This window comes from Cricetulus griseus (assembly GCF_003668045.3).
Source record: "Cricetulus griseus strain 17A/GY chromosome 1 unlocalized genomic scaffold, alternate assembly CriGri-PICRH-1.0 chr1_1, whole genome shotgun sequence".
Classification (NCBI taxonomy): domain Eukaryota; kingdom Metazoa; phylum Chordata; class Mammalia; order Rodentia; family Cricetidae; genus Cricetulus; species Cricetulus griseus.
The window spans coordinates 211284791-211300390 of record NW_023276807.1 but is presented as its reverse complement, the minus strand read 5'-3'; the positions used below and the strand labels follow the sequence as shown (position 1 = coordinate 211300390).

At 46.4% G+C, this 15600-nt stretch overlaps 2 protein-coding genes across 2 annotated transcripts; both read left to right on the top strand.

Moving 5' to 3' along the window:
* The first annotated feature begins 892 nt into the window (after positions 1–892).
* On the top strand, positions 893–3712 carry LOC100754310 (granzyme B-like). Its single transcript, XM_027390517.2, has 5 exons — positions 893–956; positions 1844–1991; positions 2406–2541; positions 2733–2996; positions 3569–3712. Exons 1-5 carry the CDS (start codon positions 902–904, stop codon positions 3710–3712), a joined length of 747 nt encoding a protein of 248 aa, XP_027246318.2. The 5' UTR covers positions 893–901.
* Positions 3713–9653: 5941 nt separating this feature from the next.
* LOC100754595 (granzyme C-like) lies at positions 9654–12660 on the top strand. The gene is made up of 5 exons (XM_027390518.2): positions 9654–9708; positions 10743–10893; positions 11321–11456; positions 11643–11903; positions 12517–12660. Exons 1-5 carry the CDS (start codon positions 9654–9656, stop codon positions 12658–12660), a joined length of 747 nt encoding a protein of 248 aa, XP_027246319.1.
* The last annotated feature ends 2940 nt before the right edge of the window (positions 12661–15600 follow it).

Sequence of the window (15600 nt, the reverse complement as noted above, 5' to 3'; positions counted from 1 at the left end):
TGCTCTCTTATGTTGAGAGAGGGAGAGAGAGACAGAGAGACAGAGAGACAGAGAGACAGAGAGAACAATTGTTGAGATTTAGCTGCCTGGCTTGCTCTCTTATGTCATACCATATCAGCAATTCAGTGATCTGACTTTCCTTGGGGAAACTAGATCTTTCCCAACCTTAGTTCACAGGTTTGCATGGGACAAATGTTAGTCTCCCTGAAGAAGTAGAAATGACTTAGGCTTTGGTCAGTCAGTGGTTCAACCCTCAGAGCCTGCAGCAATCTCTTATCTTTGGTCAATAAATGTCAAATGTGGGTTTTTCATAAGAAAGGGCTTTGTCACATGGAACTTTTGAAGCAATGGTGCTAAATAGGCTGACAGGTGTTACTGTCTCTGTTACTGCCTTGTCCATCATTCTACCATTGCCCTCCCCAAACTGCATTCTGGTCATGGATGCCCCTGGTTACTTCCCACTAGGTGGTCAGCTCACACTTGGTCCTAACAAGAGATGAGCCTAAATGCACACCTGTCCTTATGGACTCTGAAGTGTGACACTGAAAGCACTGATGTTCCACTACTGGGAAGTTGGGTTTCTGAGACTCTGATAACAAACCCTAGAAGCCCCACCCTCTACCCTTGTGTTCCTGCCATGGGCTGTAACTGGCGGCTCTCTGAGTCATTGGCTGTGGGTTCTGCGGTGGTTACTTTATGATTCTCACACAACACTCAGAAGACTTCACCAGGCAGAAGCAGTAAGAGTAAGGCTTTCATAGAAAGCCCTGTGATGAAGCATCATAAAAACAGAGGGGGCACAAGGTCGCCGAGCCAACTCCACCTCCTTCATCTCCTAGAGGTTAAAAGAGAGCAAGGGCAAAGCCCCAGGTGCTGGGACCTGCTCAGCCTTCCAGAGAAGATGAAGTTCCTCCTGCTACTGCTGGCTTTATCTCTGCCCCCTGGGACAAATGCAGGTGAGTGAGCAACACCTCCTTTAGTGGCCTGACCCTGCTGTCACCAGTAGTGGGAGGTCAGAGGCCTTTCTCAGGAAGAGCAATGGAGTGCTAGCCCCTCCCTGAGCCATACCTTGTCATCTGGAAAGTGGATTTTCCTAGAAGTCCATGGTAAAGGGTAGGGACCTGCAAAGCAGAGAACAGTATGTTCTCCCAGGGCAGGCAGAATGGGCCTGGCTTCACCTACATTGATCCAGGCACTCCCTCATCAAGTATTCCTCAAGGAAAGCTACATCCCAGAATAGGTCTTCAGGATGATGTCCTATGAGTAAGTGCTTTTACTGAATGCCAAGCCACGGAGGTCTGTCCTTCACCTCTGAGCATCGAAGGCTCTTGCTGGTTCCAACAGTGTTCAAGCTTGAGTCACAAGCTTGTGCTACTCTCTAGAATGCCAGTCTCTGCATCTAGGAATGAATGGGGAGTCATCACCCATGAAGCCATTGGTCTTTATTGAGCACCTACTACATGCTATGCCTGTAGAAATAGTATGCCACAAAATTTACACTGAAGCTTTGGTCCCTAGAAAACAGCACTGTTCCAGGCATCACAGGGCTGTGGAGCTGGGCATGGTTAGACAGTCTCTGGGTACAGAAGTCAGGGGACAGTCATGCTGAGTCCTCAGCATTTCCTTGCTCAGAGACTTAGGCTACTCCACCTATGTGGAAAAAAAAGATTGGTAGACCAAGACATAGTTGTCTCTCCTTTTTGAGAAGGGGGACTTGAAGGCTCTCCTCTCAGCCTGCTCTTAACTAAAGTCCTCCCTGGTTCCCAAATGCCTAACAAGTCTGGAACACAATGCTCATTGGTGGACTAGCAGGTGCATACAAAAAGGCTGGCTTTCCTTTTAGGCGAGATCATCGGGGGACATGAAGCCAAGCCCCACTCACGTCCCTACATGGCTTATCTTCAGTTCATGGATCGGGATTCTCAGAGGAGGTGTGGTGGGTTCCTCATAAGAGAGGACTTTGTGCTGACGGCTGCTCACTGTTCAGGGAGGTAAGCAGCAAGAAACAGTCCAGGCCCTCCTGGGGACTTTACACAGAGACCCTGCCCTCTTCCTAAGGGACTTGGGATGAGAGAGGGCCAAGCAAGTATGATGAGGGAGAAGCAGGCTGGCACCAGAGTCTCAGCCAAGGAATCAAGCACATTTAGATGGGGGTTAGTATTGCAGTGCAAACCAAACAAGGCAGAGTGCTTTATTAGCACACTGACCTGGGAACCTTGGTGCATCTGCTGGTCTGTGATCTGATCTATTTTTATAGCTAAGTAGATCAAGGCATAGTCACTCCTGTTCCCTGAGCTTCCCTCAGCTAAAGCACTGCCATGGCCAGCATGTCCTGTCCTTCACACCTCCTGGGCTGCATCCTCTCTGAAACCACATCTCTCATCTACACTCTGCTCTCTTCACAGCTCAATAAATGTAACCTTGGGGGCGCACAACATCAAAGCAAAGGAGGAGACCCAGCAGCTCATCCCTGTGGCAAAGGCCATTCCACACCCTGACTATAATCATAATGACTACTCCAATGACATCATGCTCTTAAAGGTGAGACCTGCCACAGCCTCACACATCCCCTCCACCCCACCCCCATAGTTTCCTGTGCTCTCCTTGCTGCAGGGCTTGTCCCTCCCCTCCTGCTCTCTCCCTGCTTTTCCTCCCTGCCACCCCTGGATTTCAGAGTGCCACAGGTCAGCAGGCTGTGGCTGAGCTGCTCTCTCCTGCCTCTTCTCCACCAGCTGAAGTGGAAGGCCAGGAGGACTAACGCTGTGAGGCCCCTCGTCCTGCCCAGTCGCCGCGGGGTCCATGTGAAGCCAGGGGACATGTGTTATGTGGCTGGCTGGGGAAGGACAGCAGTGAAAGGCAAATGCTCAAACACACTTCAAGAGGTGGAGCTGACGGTGCAGAAGGATCAGGAGTGTGAGGCCCGCTATCCAAATTGTTACAACAAAGCCACTGAGATATGTGTGGGGGACCCTAAGATCAATCGTGCTGCCTTTCGGGTAAGCTGGATTTTTATCCTCTATGGAAAAATGGGAGTGAAAAAGCAATCTGGGACGTAGAGTCAAGCATCAGGAGACTCATTGACCGTGACCCTTCTTCCTAGGAACAGCAGACACCAGCCACTAACTGGGGCTTCAGGGTTGATGAGGTCCTCTGTGAAGGCAGCTGGTGTAAAAGGAGAATTTGCAGTCCTCCTGACACCAGGCCCAGACTTTAGAAAGCTGTGCTCCCTGTGTGTCATCACCACAAACACCTGTCTCCTCACAGCAGGCACCTGTCCTCCATGCTCATATCAGGCCCACTCCCCTGTTGGTGGGATCTTAAACAATGGCCTGCAGAAGAGGGTCCCACACACCCTCATACAGAGAGGATCACAGACCTGGAGAGAGGGCAGAGCTGGGCTCAGAAGAGAAATGAAGCAGTAACTCTGTCCACAATCAGAGCAGAATCCAGACACTAGGCCTGCCCTCTAATCTCCCACATGTAGAGTACACAAGGCACACTTCTGGAGAGGGAGGCTGGGACTAGGGAGAAATCAGATCAGACCCCTATGACCCCTCTCTATTCACAGGGGGATTCTGGAGGGCCTCTCGTGTGCAAGAAAGTGGCTGCAGGCATCTTATCCTTTGGAAAAGAAGATAGTTCAACACCAATAGCCTTCATGAGAGTGTCAAGTTTCTTACCTTGGATAAAGAAAACGATGAAACGCAACTAACAACAGAGCAAAACAGACTCCTCCCTGACTCACCGTCTTCCCTAGGCTGAGTCCAGGGCTGTCCTAGGACAGAAGCCAGCAACTCAATAAAGTCTCTTTGCTCAATGGAAAGACTGGTTTCCTGCGCATTCATGGGCATCAACTCTGTGCCAGCAGGCCAATGGCACGTTTCTGCTCACCCCAACACCACATACACCCCACACCCCAAAGCTCAGTCAAGGCCATTGTCCAGATAGTTTTTACTTGTCCTACTCTCCAGTGCCTGCCTTTTTATAGGCCCGAAGCTGAGTCCTTCAAGAGAAAATTTGTGCATCTCTAGTCTTTGTCTCCAGGGTGAACTTCTCCCTCTTCTGTGTCATTGGAGGAAAAGAAAGGGAAAGCACCATTGGTCTGGAGACATGGGAGACAGAGCCGAGGTCACTGTAGATGGGACTCCATGGGCACAGTATCTCTGTCCCACAGCGTCCCCATTAAGTGACAGCTCTTTCAGTAAGGGCTGCTCCACATCTAGGACAAGTTTCCCTGTCCTCTGGACACAGTGCCAACCTCCTCAGGCCTCCCAGCTCCACCCCCTTCTCTTCATGCCCGCTGAGAAGAGTCTACCAGCTTCTGTGCTTTACAGTCCAGTAGATCTGAGCATGTTCCTACTTCTTATCTGCCTACCTAGGACACCCAAGTCCACATGTGGTTCCTTTCAGCTGGGCCTCAGCTGTGTGATGCCACCCTCAATCTTAACCTTGTGAGGTGCTAGCAAATGTCCAGGCCAGATGTGGCATCACAGAGCATCCACGGAGGCCAGGGCACTCCGAGTCTCTCTCCAGAACCCTGCACACACCTCCCACATGCTCAGCTCTAAGAAGCCCCTCCCAGTCAGCTCAGTCCCCTGTGTGCTCAGCATCCATGGCACAGGGTCACTCAGCAGCATGAGCTGCTCTGAGCATGCTCATCTTAGTCACTGCTGGCCTCCAGGATAAGATTCCCTGCTGGTCACCTGGCCTATGTCAGTCTTTGACATCTAAAGTGGTAAAAACCTTAAAAAATAAATAAAAAACAAAAATTCCAAAAAAGGAAAAACAAAAACAAGCAAGCAAACAAACAAAAAACTAGAAATCTCTAGTTTTTCATCAGTCAGCTTTGCAGTGTATGATGTTTGGAAGTGAGTTTACTCTTTAGCTTCTAGTAGGAAAGAATTCAGAAAAGTATCACTTTTACCCAGGAGATAGGGCAGGTCTTACAGAATAACACAACTGAGGTAGCCCTGGTGTATTTATTTTAAAAATAACAGATACATGGGCATTATGCAGATTTAAATCATAAGATATGCACACATTCAGGAGCATAACTCAGAAACAGAATTAAATGTGTGTCCAGAGACTGTGAAATAAAGAAAAATGAAAAACTGGTGTGTAGAAGTAGCTGTAATATTTAGACATTTTTGGTTCCTGCTGCCTCCATAGTTCCTAAGACAACTTGTCTTCTCATTTTTAGGATGTTAGGATGTTAGGCATGAGACTGTAGCCAGAATGTGTGGCTTTTTGTTAAATAAAAATCTCCATGTGTTGGGCTCACATTACTAACTAAAATATAAGCTGCCAGGCAAGGTTGCTCATTCCTTAATCCAGGGATTGGGAAGTAGATGCAGGTAGATCACTGAGCCCAAGGCCAGCCAAGGATATAGAGATACTCTGTCTCAAAACAAACTAAAAAATGCTTCATGTAACTGAAATAAACTTAACACTTTAAGGAGCCTTGGCTCTGGTTCTGTCCTGTCAGACAGTTAACAAATGACATGATTGGTAGTTGCTGCTTCCTGCCTCACTGTCCCAAATAGACACGGTGTCACATTCTTCTGGGAGATGAAGTACACTCTCTCTTTTGGTCAGGAAACTTTTCAAAGCTTACTGTTATATAGGAAGAGATGTAGGTGGCACCCAGTTTCTATAGGAATCTGGAAACAAGGCCTGCCTGGAGACACTCTAAGTACCAGGATTCTTTGGAGACAACAAAAACAAAGAAGAATGCAGAATCAAAGAAACATGTATGTTAGAACTCATACAGTCACATATGTGTTCAGTTTACCTGTTACATTTACTTTGGGGAGATGGTTCTATGGCTTAAAATAACTTTGAAAACCATTACTGTATATCCTTAGAGTGGACATAAATAAAATTCTACCAAAGTAACTGACCCCACAAACAGCATCAACCATGTTAGGACAGAGCCTGAACTGAGCCCATGATTGCCAGGCCACCAAGGCAAAAGTGACCTCAATGTCATCTTATCTCTGGTAAGTAACTTGCTGGCATCCCACACAAAAGATGAGCCCATGCTCAGACTTCCCCTGGAGAGGAAACCCCTGGGCTCCTCCCATAGCTGCATGGAGAAGGTGTTCAAAGGCACCTGGCTTTGCTCCCTTGAGCACATATTGCAGTAGATGCAGAGGCAGGAAATGCCTTAAACACGGACTGCTTCACATTCTTCTGCGCTGTGGAAGGATCTCTCACCCTCAGCATTTGCAAAAGAGCTTTCTCTGGTCCCCTGAATCTCTGTACTGATGTTCAGCTCCTGGGAAAGGAAATGCTTCAACTCATCAAGACCCAACTTCTCTGCTCCTCAGGCCATTGTAGTTCATCCCAGCAAGCCAGAGAGAGCCATGAGACACCGTGAAGGACACAGACCAGACACAAGCACACAAGGTCTTGTTTATTTTTTTTTCTGTGGAATACATGCTGGTATACCTCCATTTCCTGTCCAAATTCATACAACTGCCAGCACCATTTTCTGTAGACTTAGAGAATATAGAGTTTCTGTCTGTATTTGTGTCCTGTGACACCTTTCTATGTTGGTTTTGGCTCATGTAATACAGTTCCTGGTTTGCAGTAGGTGATTCTGTTTGGGGATATTAGGAAATATAGCCTTGGTGGGGGAGGTTTCAAAGACTCCCAGCATTGCCAATTTCTCTCCCTCTCTGTCACCCCTCTCTCTGCCCCCACTCTCTGTGTGTGTGTGTGCTTGTGTGAGTTTGTAAATACAGTAAATGATATGAGCCCTCACCTCTGCTCCTGCTACCATGCCTTCCACACCTGGAACCCCACGCCCTAGTCTTACTCCTAGAAGTGGCCTTAGTCATGGTGTTTTTTTTTTTTCACAGTAATAAAAATGTAACTAATACACATGTATACCTATTGTACCTTGACAGAAATGCAGGAATGGCTTCATTTTACATGTTTCTCAAGAGTAATTGACCTAAAAGCGATGTGGGAGAGGCTACAAAGAACACCGCCACCTATAGATGAATGACGACTACCAGCAGTATCCGGCTGCCACCCTGCATGATGGAGTTTATTCTTAAACCCAGAAATGTCATTTTCCCCTACAGCTACAATACATGGCTTCCAAAGCAAAGAAAAGTGTGGACATCTGGCCCTTCTAGAAATGATCACCTGTAATTCCAGCACTCCATGGGCTGAGATAAGAGGACAGAGCTTTCAACCTCAGCCTCGGCCACAGAGCAAGATCCTGTCTAGAAACTGAGCTTCTCTGTCTACAATCTTTAATTTTGGTTGCCCAGAAGTCTTAATTCCTGAGAAACGAGTCGACCATAAATAATGGATTAATATATAGCTGGGTCGTCAATTCTGATTTCCAGGGGAAAATAGGTTCATTGAACTGTCTCTCAAAGTCATTAGACTGCTAATAAAAGTCTATGATAGACCTCTGAAAGAGGATAAAGAAGAGACCACTAAGACACCTGGACAATCAAGTTTAGAGTCACTGCAGCAGATAACAAATCCTTGCAGCTTAAACTCTGAGGTCAGAGTTCCAAGCAAAGCTTTCCAGAGATCATTTAAGTCACCCTCCTCACAATGATCACCCAGTTTATTGGACCAAAGACCCTGTCAACTTAGTGCCAAGGAGAGTGACATCTTCAGCTCATTGTAGTTTGACACTGGGCAACCATATTGTGACAACTCATATGAGATCTTCCTGTTGTGGTTTTCAATCTCTACAAGAGAGTTAGAAAGTTTGGATGTGGTCCAGGAATGCCCTCCTTCTCCTTATTGTCCTTAGAATGTTAGTTAATGCAAGTCATCGTGAATAGCTACCTAGAGAGCGTTCATACAGTTTCACCTAAGAAGCTGAAGTGTTGACTAGAATAGGGCAAGAAGTGAATAAATAGAATTCCTTTTGCCTCTCTGGGCTATTCCTCCCCATACCAAGTTTTGCATGTTTCATACAGCTAATTTCTTAAAGATATGACAAATTTAAAATTTTACATTAAATACATACTTTTAGGCTTCAAAATGATGTTCTATGTATATGGCGTAAAATGATTAAATCAAACTAATTGACACATCCACAAACTGAAATACTTTTCATTTTTGTAGTGAGAAGAGAAATTTTGACAGTGGTATTGAAATACATAATGTATTATGAACATATTGAGCAGTAGATCTCAGAAAGTTATTCATTCCCTAACTGAAATTCTGTGCTTTGATCAACAGCTTCCAATTCTAATCTGTCCAGTTCCATGAACTAACTCCTTTCTACTTCCACAAGTTTCTTGTTTTAGATTTGAAACTCAGTGAGATCATGCATTAGTTTTCTACTGTTCATAGCATATTTATAGCTTAGAATCATGTCTCAGTTTTATCTGTATCATTACAAATGACGAGACTCATCATCATTTTAATATCTAGATAAAGGACTGGCGAGATGGCTCAGGGGTTTACAGAACTTGTTGCTCTAGCAGAGGACTCAGGTTCATTTCCCAGCATCCACAACCATGCTAACTCCAGGTCTAGGGCATTCATTGTCCTATTCTGACCTCCATGGGCAACACACACACACACACACACACACACACACACACACACACACACACACACACACACACACACACTTATTCTTAGGGCAAGGCAAGCCTGTCTCACTTCCTAGAGCTGATCTCACACAGCTCTAACCATCTCGAGCTCTCAGTTCAGATTCTCAGCTCACTCCAGTCAATATCTGCCTTTTCTATGGCTGGAGAATTGTGTGTCTCACTCCTGGATCTATTCCTCTAAATAATTATTCCAGATCTAATCAAGGTCCTTGTTTATTATAGAAAATCCTAGACAATGTTGTGGAAAACACCACTGTAGTCCTCAGCAGGGAAGCCAGGCCTGATCCAATCTTACTGTGCATCAAATTCAACCCTGAAGCTCTTGCTTAAAGATAAAGGCCAATACCTAATAAACAGGTAGCCAGCACGTGTCATTGTAATTGGTTATTATACTTAACTGTGTATGACTCTAAGACATGATCATTGGCCACAGGACAAACACTTGCTTTGGAGATTTCTCTGTGACGTCCTAGCAGTTTAGGAGAGTCAGAGTGAGTTAAGATGAATTCATCAGACTCTTTCAACAGATGATTCCACCGTATGATCAAGTCCCAGAGGTTAATTAGATGCTGCACTGAAACTCTGCCTAGTCAAATAAGGCTCTGAATCAAGTCTCACTAAGTACCCTATCAATTTGTCTTGTGTATTTGTAGTGATATAATTGTTTTATGATAATTTGGGTGCCAGTATTATTTTCAAGAAAGAAAAAAAACTAAGAAATTAAAAAATGATTTTACCAGAATGGGAAAATATGTAAGAGATAACAAAGGACAGACTTTTGTCTTAGTGCAGATACTGAGGTCTCAGGCCATTGTCAACCACAGCCTCAAACCCTGATTCCTGGTCTTTTTTTATCCTGGCTTAGCTCATAAGACGTCAATGTGGGGGCAGTGTTATTTTTACTCAAACCAGAAACCTTCCTTAACTAATAGAGCCAATCAGAGCTCAGGTGCACAGCTTTAAATGCCTGTGAGGTCCCTGGGCACTCACCTTCTTCATCTCTTCAAGGGCTGTGTCTACTGTGCCCTCCTCCAACCTGAACAGCCTCCTGGGAAGATGTCACCCATCCTGATTCTCTCGATCTTTCTTCTGGCAAGTGGAGCTGGTGCAGGTGAGTGAACACCCCTGTCCCACAGGTGCCACCCATAATACCTCTGTGGACTCTCTGCCCGGCTCTAGTCAGGAACTCTGCTGCACTGAACCAGGAGCTTTCTGAACCTCAGGTCCCATACCAAGCCCACACATGGGAATCTGTCACTGGCTAGATTCTCAACAAGGTCTGAGGAAGGGAGGTGTCCTCAGAAGACTAGTGGACACTATATACTTTCTGCTCTTTTTGTCAGCTGGAGAGTAAATCTTTCTTAGATAGGTATGTTACAGAAAATGCAAAGACACTGAGAACTTTCTCATTAACTTTACTTGAGCCCATTGAAGTGCAGCTCTAATGACCATCCTGCCATGGGGTAAGGCCACCAGCTCTGGAATAGTAGCATCATTTAGTAACCTCCATACTCAGCCTGCTGAAGAGAGGCCTAGGGTGGCAAGAGGCCTGCACTTCACACTCCACTAGCTCTGCAATCTAGTTTTAGTTGGCCTCTGTATTTCTGTCTGAGGTCCTCAGATATTCCCATATTTGCCAGTATACTACTCCAGTGTCCCCAGGCCCTCAATCCCATGAGCTCTAACCAGCCCTACAGCTCTGTAGTACTCATTCACCCACACAGTCAACAGCAGTTTTACTGAGATGCTGAGCACCAGAATAGGAGAATTTTTGAAGGCCCCCTCCATAGGGCTTGGGGGTAAAAGGTGACTAACTGACAACAGCCAAGACATTAGAGGAGTCACAGAGACCCATGAACAAAGAAAAGACCTAGGTGCTTCACCCAGAATCCACTTGGATTTCACCATGGTGAAGATAGAGCTTGTCCCTCCATGTATTTGTAAATCAGGGGCTGAAGGACAAGCGCTGCCTTTAAGAGCAGGGCTGCGGCTTAAGATTCAGCAAAGATTTTTCTATGTGCAAAGAATTCTGTCTACAACAGGTTTGGGAATGGAGAATCCTATTACATTCACACTTACCTAGCTCTTCCCTCCTGACCTCATCTGCTGCTCCCAGACACCCCATATTCTAGCCTTTTCTTTCAGAGGAGATCATCGGGGGCCATGAGGTCAACCCCCACTCTCGCCCCTACATGGCATTTATTCAGTCTGTCAATAATGGTGGGAAGAAGAGTCGCTGTGGAGGCTTCCTGGTGCAAGACAACTTCGTGCTGACATCTGCTCACTGCCTGGGAAGGTGAGGAGAAGCATCAGGACCACCATTTCTGAGACCCCAACAGGAGTGTCCATCCCTAATTGTGGATGCTCCTGAAAGAGCACTGTGAAAATGGGAGTCTGAAAACAGGGAAACTTTGAGGTCAGAGGGTGAGAGGTCAGAGCCTGCAGCACACTTGAGTTGAAAACAACGTCACTGGCCAAACTAAAGCAGTGGTAAGACTGAACATACACAGTAAGAGTCAATGCAAGCTTTGGAATATTGCCTAGAAGTAAGAGGGAAACCCCCGACATCTAACGTCCTTGAATTGAAAAGAAAATTAGGTCAAACCCTGAGATCCTCCTATCTCCTCAAGTCCCCTCAGCTAGACCACTACCCTACCCATCCTGCCTTTTACACCTCCTGGATGGTGCACACATCTCTCATCTTGACCCTGCCATCCTCACAGCTCAATGAAAGTCACTCTGGGAGCGCACAACATCAAGGCACAGGAGGAGACCCAGCAGACCATCCCTGTGGTGAAAGCCTTTCCACACCCTGACTATAATCCTAAGGACCAGTCCAATAACATCATGCTCTTAAAGGTGAGACCTGTCACCCCCACCCATCCACACATACCATACACCCATTTCCTGTGCTCGGCTTGTTGCAGGGCTTGCCCCAGCCCTCCTGCTCTCTTCCTGCTTCTTTTCTCTCTTCTGCCCTGGCTTTAAAGTATCCCAGGCCAGTAGGCTCCTGGCTGAGTTGGTCCTTCCTGCCTCTTCCCAAAGCTGGAGAGAACAGCCAAGAGAACTAAAGCTGTGAGGCCCCTCAACCTGCCCAGGCGCGGGGTTCAGGTGAAGCCAGGGGATGTGTGCTATGTGGCTGGTTGGGGAAAGATGGCTCCTGAAGGCGAATACCCAAACACACTTCAAGAGGTGGAGCTGACAGTGCAGAAGGATCAGGAGTGTGAGGCTCGCTATCCAGGTTATTACAACAAAGCCACTGAGATATGTGTGGGGGACCCAAAGATCAAGCGTGCTGCCTTTCAGGTGAGTTGGATTTTTATCCTCTATGGCTCTGTGGGAGGGGAAAAGCTATCTGGGACCTAGAGTCAAGCATCAAGGGACACTTGGCTGTGATCCTTCTTCTCCCTGGGAACAGCAGACACCAGCCACTAACTAGGGCCTCAGAGCTGACCAGGAGTCTCTTTGAGACAGCTGGTGTAAAAGGAGAATTTGCAGTCCTCCTGACACCAGGCCCAGACTTCAGAAAGCTGTGCTTCCTGTGTGTCATCACCACAAACACCTGTCTCCTCACAGCCGGCACCCACATTTGTCAATTGTCCTGTCCTCCGTGCTCATATCAGGCATGCTCACTTGCCTGTCACTGGTTTCTTAAACAATGGCCTGGAGATGAAGGTCCCACACACCCTCATAGAGAGTGGATCAGAGACCTGGAGAGAGGGCAAAGCTGGGCTCAGGATAGAGGTGAAGCAGTAACTCTGTCCACAATCAGAGCAGGAATCCAGACACCAGGCCTGCCCTCTTATCTCCCACATGCAGAGCACTCAATGCACACTTCTGAGTGGAGACATGACATGGGAGGGAAGTTGGGACTTGGGTCAGCACAACTCAGACCCCTATGGCCCCTCTCCATTCACAGGGGGATGTTGGAGGGCCTCTCGTGTGTAAAAAGGCAGCTGCAGGCATCATAGCCTTTGGATATGATGATGGTTCAACACCTGAAGTCTTCACCAGGGTCTCAAGTTTCTTATCGTGGATAAAGAAAACAATGAAACGCAGCTAACTACAGAGAAAACAAGACCCCTCCCTGACTCACCGTCTTCCCTAGGCTGAGTCCAGGGCTGTCCTAGGACAGAAGCCAGAAACCCAATAAAGTCTCTTTGCTCAATGGAAAGACTGGTTTCCTGTGCATTCATGGGGATCAACTCTGTGCCAGCAGGCCAGTGGCACGCTTCTGCTGTCTGCTCACCCAACACCACATACACCCCACACCCCAAAGCTCAGGCAAGGGCATGACCAGATCACTTTTACTTTTTCCACTCTTCAGTGCCTGCCCTTCTGTCAGGACTAAAGCAAAACTTGGGTATCTCTAGTCTTGGTGTCCAGGGTGATCTTATCCCTCCTCTGTGTCATTGGAGGAAAGGAGAGGGAAAGCACCATTGGTCTGGAGACATGGGAGACAGAGCCGAGGTCACTGTAGATGGGACTCCTTGGGCACAGTATCTCCGTCCCACAGCGTCCCCTTTAAGGGACAGCTCTTGCAGTAAGGGCTGCTCCACATCTAGGACAAGTTTCCCTGTCCTCTGAAGGCAGGGTCAGCTTTTCCCAGCCACCTTGCTCTACCACCTTCTTTTCATGCCTGCTGAGATGAATCTATCAATTTCTGTGCTTTGCAGACCAGTAGATCTGAGCATGTTCCTACTTCTTACTCCTTTACAACCCCAAGCTATGTGTTTTTTCTTCCATCAGGGCCTCAGCCCTGTGGTTCCAGCCCAACTTAGGCCCTGGCAGAAAGGACTGCTCAAAGGTCCAGGCCAGAAGTGACAGCAGAGAGCATCCATGGAGGCCAGGGCACTCAGTGTCTCTCTCCAGAACCCTGCACACACCTCCCACATGCTCAGCTCTAAGAGCTGAGTCAGCTCAGTCCCCTTTATGTTCAGCATCCATAGCATAGGGTCACTCAGCAGCATGAGCTACTCTGAGCATGCTCATCTCAGTCACTGCTGGCCTCCAGGATGAGACTCCTTGCTAGCTACCTGGTCTATGTCAGTCTTTGACATCTGCAGTGAAAAAAAAAAAAAAACCCAAACTAGAAATCTCTACTTTTTCATCAGTCAGCTCTGAAGTGTATGAGGTTTAGAAATTATTTTAGTCACTTAGCTTCTACTTGGAAAACTATTGAGGAAATCAACATTTTTCCCCAGGAGAGAGGTCTATTGGTAGAGAATAACACAACTAAGACAGCCTCATTGTATTTTTTTAAATTAACAGATACAGAGCCATTATGCAGATTTAAATCATAAGAGATGCACATATTCAGCACCATAATTCAGAAACAGAATTAAACACAAATCAAGGAGATTAGTAAAAACTGGTGTTTAGAAATACCTGTATTAGTTAGACATTTTAGGTTACTGCTACCTCCATAGTTTCTAAGACTACTTGTTAGGAGGTTGTTGGCATGAGACTGTAGCCAGAATGTATGGCTTTTAGTTAAATAAAAGTCTCCCTGTTTTGGGCTCTCATCACTAAAAATATCCAAGCTGCCAGTCATGGTTTCTCATACCTTAATCTAGCATTGGGATGCAGAGGCAGGCAGATACCTAAGTTCAAAGCCAGTGAAAAATATAAAGAGAGATTCTGTCTCAAAATGAACAAACAAAAAATATTTAAATTAACTTAAATAAACTTAGAACTCCAAGCATCCTTGGCACAGAGTCCAGTCCTGTCAGACACTTAACAGTTTATGTCTCCCTGTCACAAATAGACACGGCATCACTTTCTTCTGGGAGATGAACTAATATCTCCCTTTGGGTCAGGAAACTTTCAAAGGCATGCTTTTATATGGGAAGAGATGCAGGTGGCACACAGTTTCTGACAGGGACCTGGAAAACAAACCCTGAGACCCTCTAAGGACCAGGATTCTTGGAAACAACAAAAACAAGGAAGAGTACAGAATCAAAGACACATCATGTATGTTAGAAATCATACAGTCACATATGTATTCAGTTTAGGTATTACATTTACTTTGGGGAGATGGTTCTATGGCTTAAAATAACTTTGAAAACCATTGCTGTGTATCCTTACAGAGGAGATAAATAAAAGTCTACCAAAGATAGTAACTGACCTGATAAACAGCATCAACCATGCTAGGACAGAACCTGAACTGAGCCTAGGATTTCCAGGCCACCAAGGCACAAGTGTCATCTTATCTCTGATGAGCAGCTTGCTAGCATCCACACAGAAGATGAGCCCATGTTCAGACTTCCCCTGGAGAGGAAACCCCTGGGCTCCTCCCTCAGCTGCATGGAGAAGGTGTTCAAAGGCACCTGGCTTTGCTCCCTTGAGCACATATTGCAGTAGATGCAGAGGCAGGAAATGCCTTAAACACAGACTGCTTCACATTCCTCTGCACTGTGGAAGGATCTCTCACCCTCAGCATTTGCAAAAGAGCTTTCTCTGCTCCCCTGAATCTCTGTACTGATGTTCAGCTCCTGGGAAAGGAAATCAACTCATGAAGACCCAACTTCTCTGCTCCTCAGGCCATTGTAGTTCATCCCAGCAAGCCAGAGAGAGCCATGAGACACCCTGAAGAACACAGACCAGACACAAGAACACAAGGTCTTCTTGGTTTTTTACTGTGGAATACATGCTGGGAAACCTCCATTGTCCTGTCCAAATTCATACATCTGCCAGCACCATTTTCTGTAGACTTAGAGAATATAGAATTTCTGTCTGTATTTGTGCCCCATTACACCTGCCTGAGGTGTATTTTAGTGAGGATGCCTCCTGGGTTCATGTATTTCAGCACCTCATTCCCAGTTGGAGATGGGGATATTAGGAAATATGGCTCTGATGGACAAAGTACATTGCTGGGACAAGCTACCAGGGTTTAAAGACTCACACCATTCCCAAAATCCCTTCCTCCCTCTCTTCTTTCTCTCCCCTTGTGCCCTGGTGTGTGTGTGTGTGTGTGGTGTGTGTGTGTGATTAAAGTAAATGG

Coding starts and splice junctions, on each gene's coding strand:
- LOC100754310 (XM_027390517.2), top strand. CDS start 902: ATGAAGTTCCTCCTGCTACTGCTGGCTTTATCTCTGCCCCCTGGGACA. Junction 957..1,843: donor GCCCCCTGGGACAAATGCAG/GTGAGTGAGCAA, acceptor CTTTCCTTTTAG/GCGAGATCATCGGGGGACAT. Junction 2,997..3,568: donor TCAATCGTGCTGCCTTTCGG/GTAAGCTGGATT, acceptor CTCTATTCACAG/GGGGATTCTGGAGGGCCTCT.
- LOC100754595 (XM_027390518.2), top strand. CDS start 9,654: ATGTCACCCATCCTGATTCTCTCGATCTTTCTTCTGGCAAGTGGAGCT. Junction 9,709..10,742: donor GGCAAGTGGAGCTGGTGCAG/GTGAGTGAACAC, acceptor CTTTTCTTTCAG/AGGAGATCATCGGGGGCCAT. Junction 10,894..11,320: donor TCTGCTCACTGCCTGGGAAG/GTGAGGAGAAGC, acceptor CCATCCTCACAG/CTCAATGAAAGTCACTCTGG.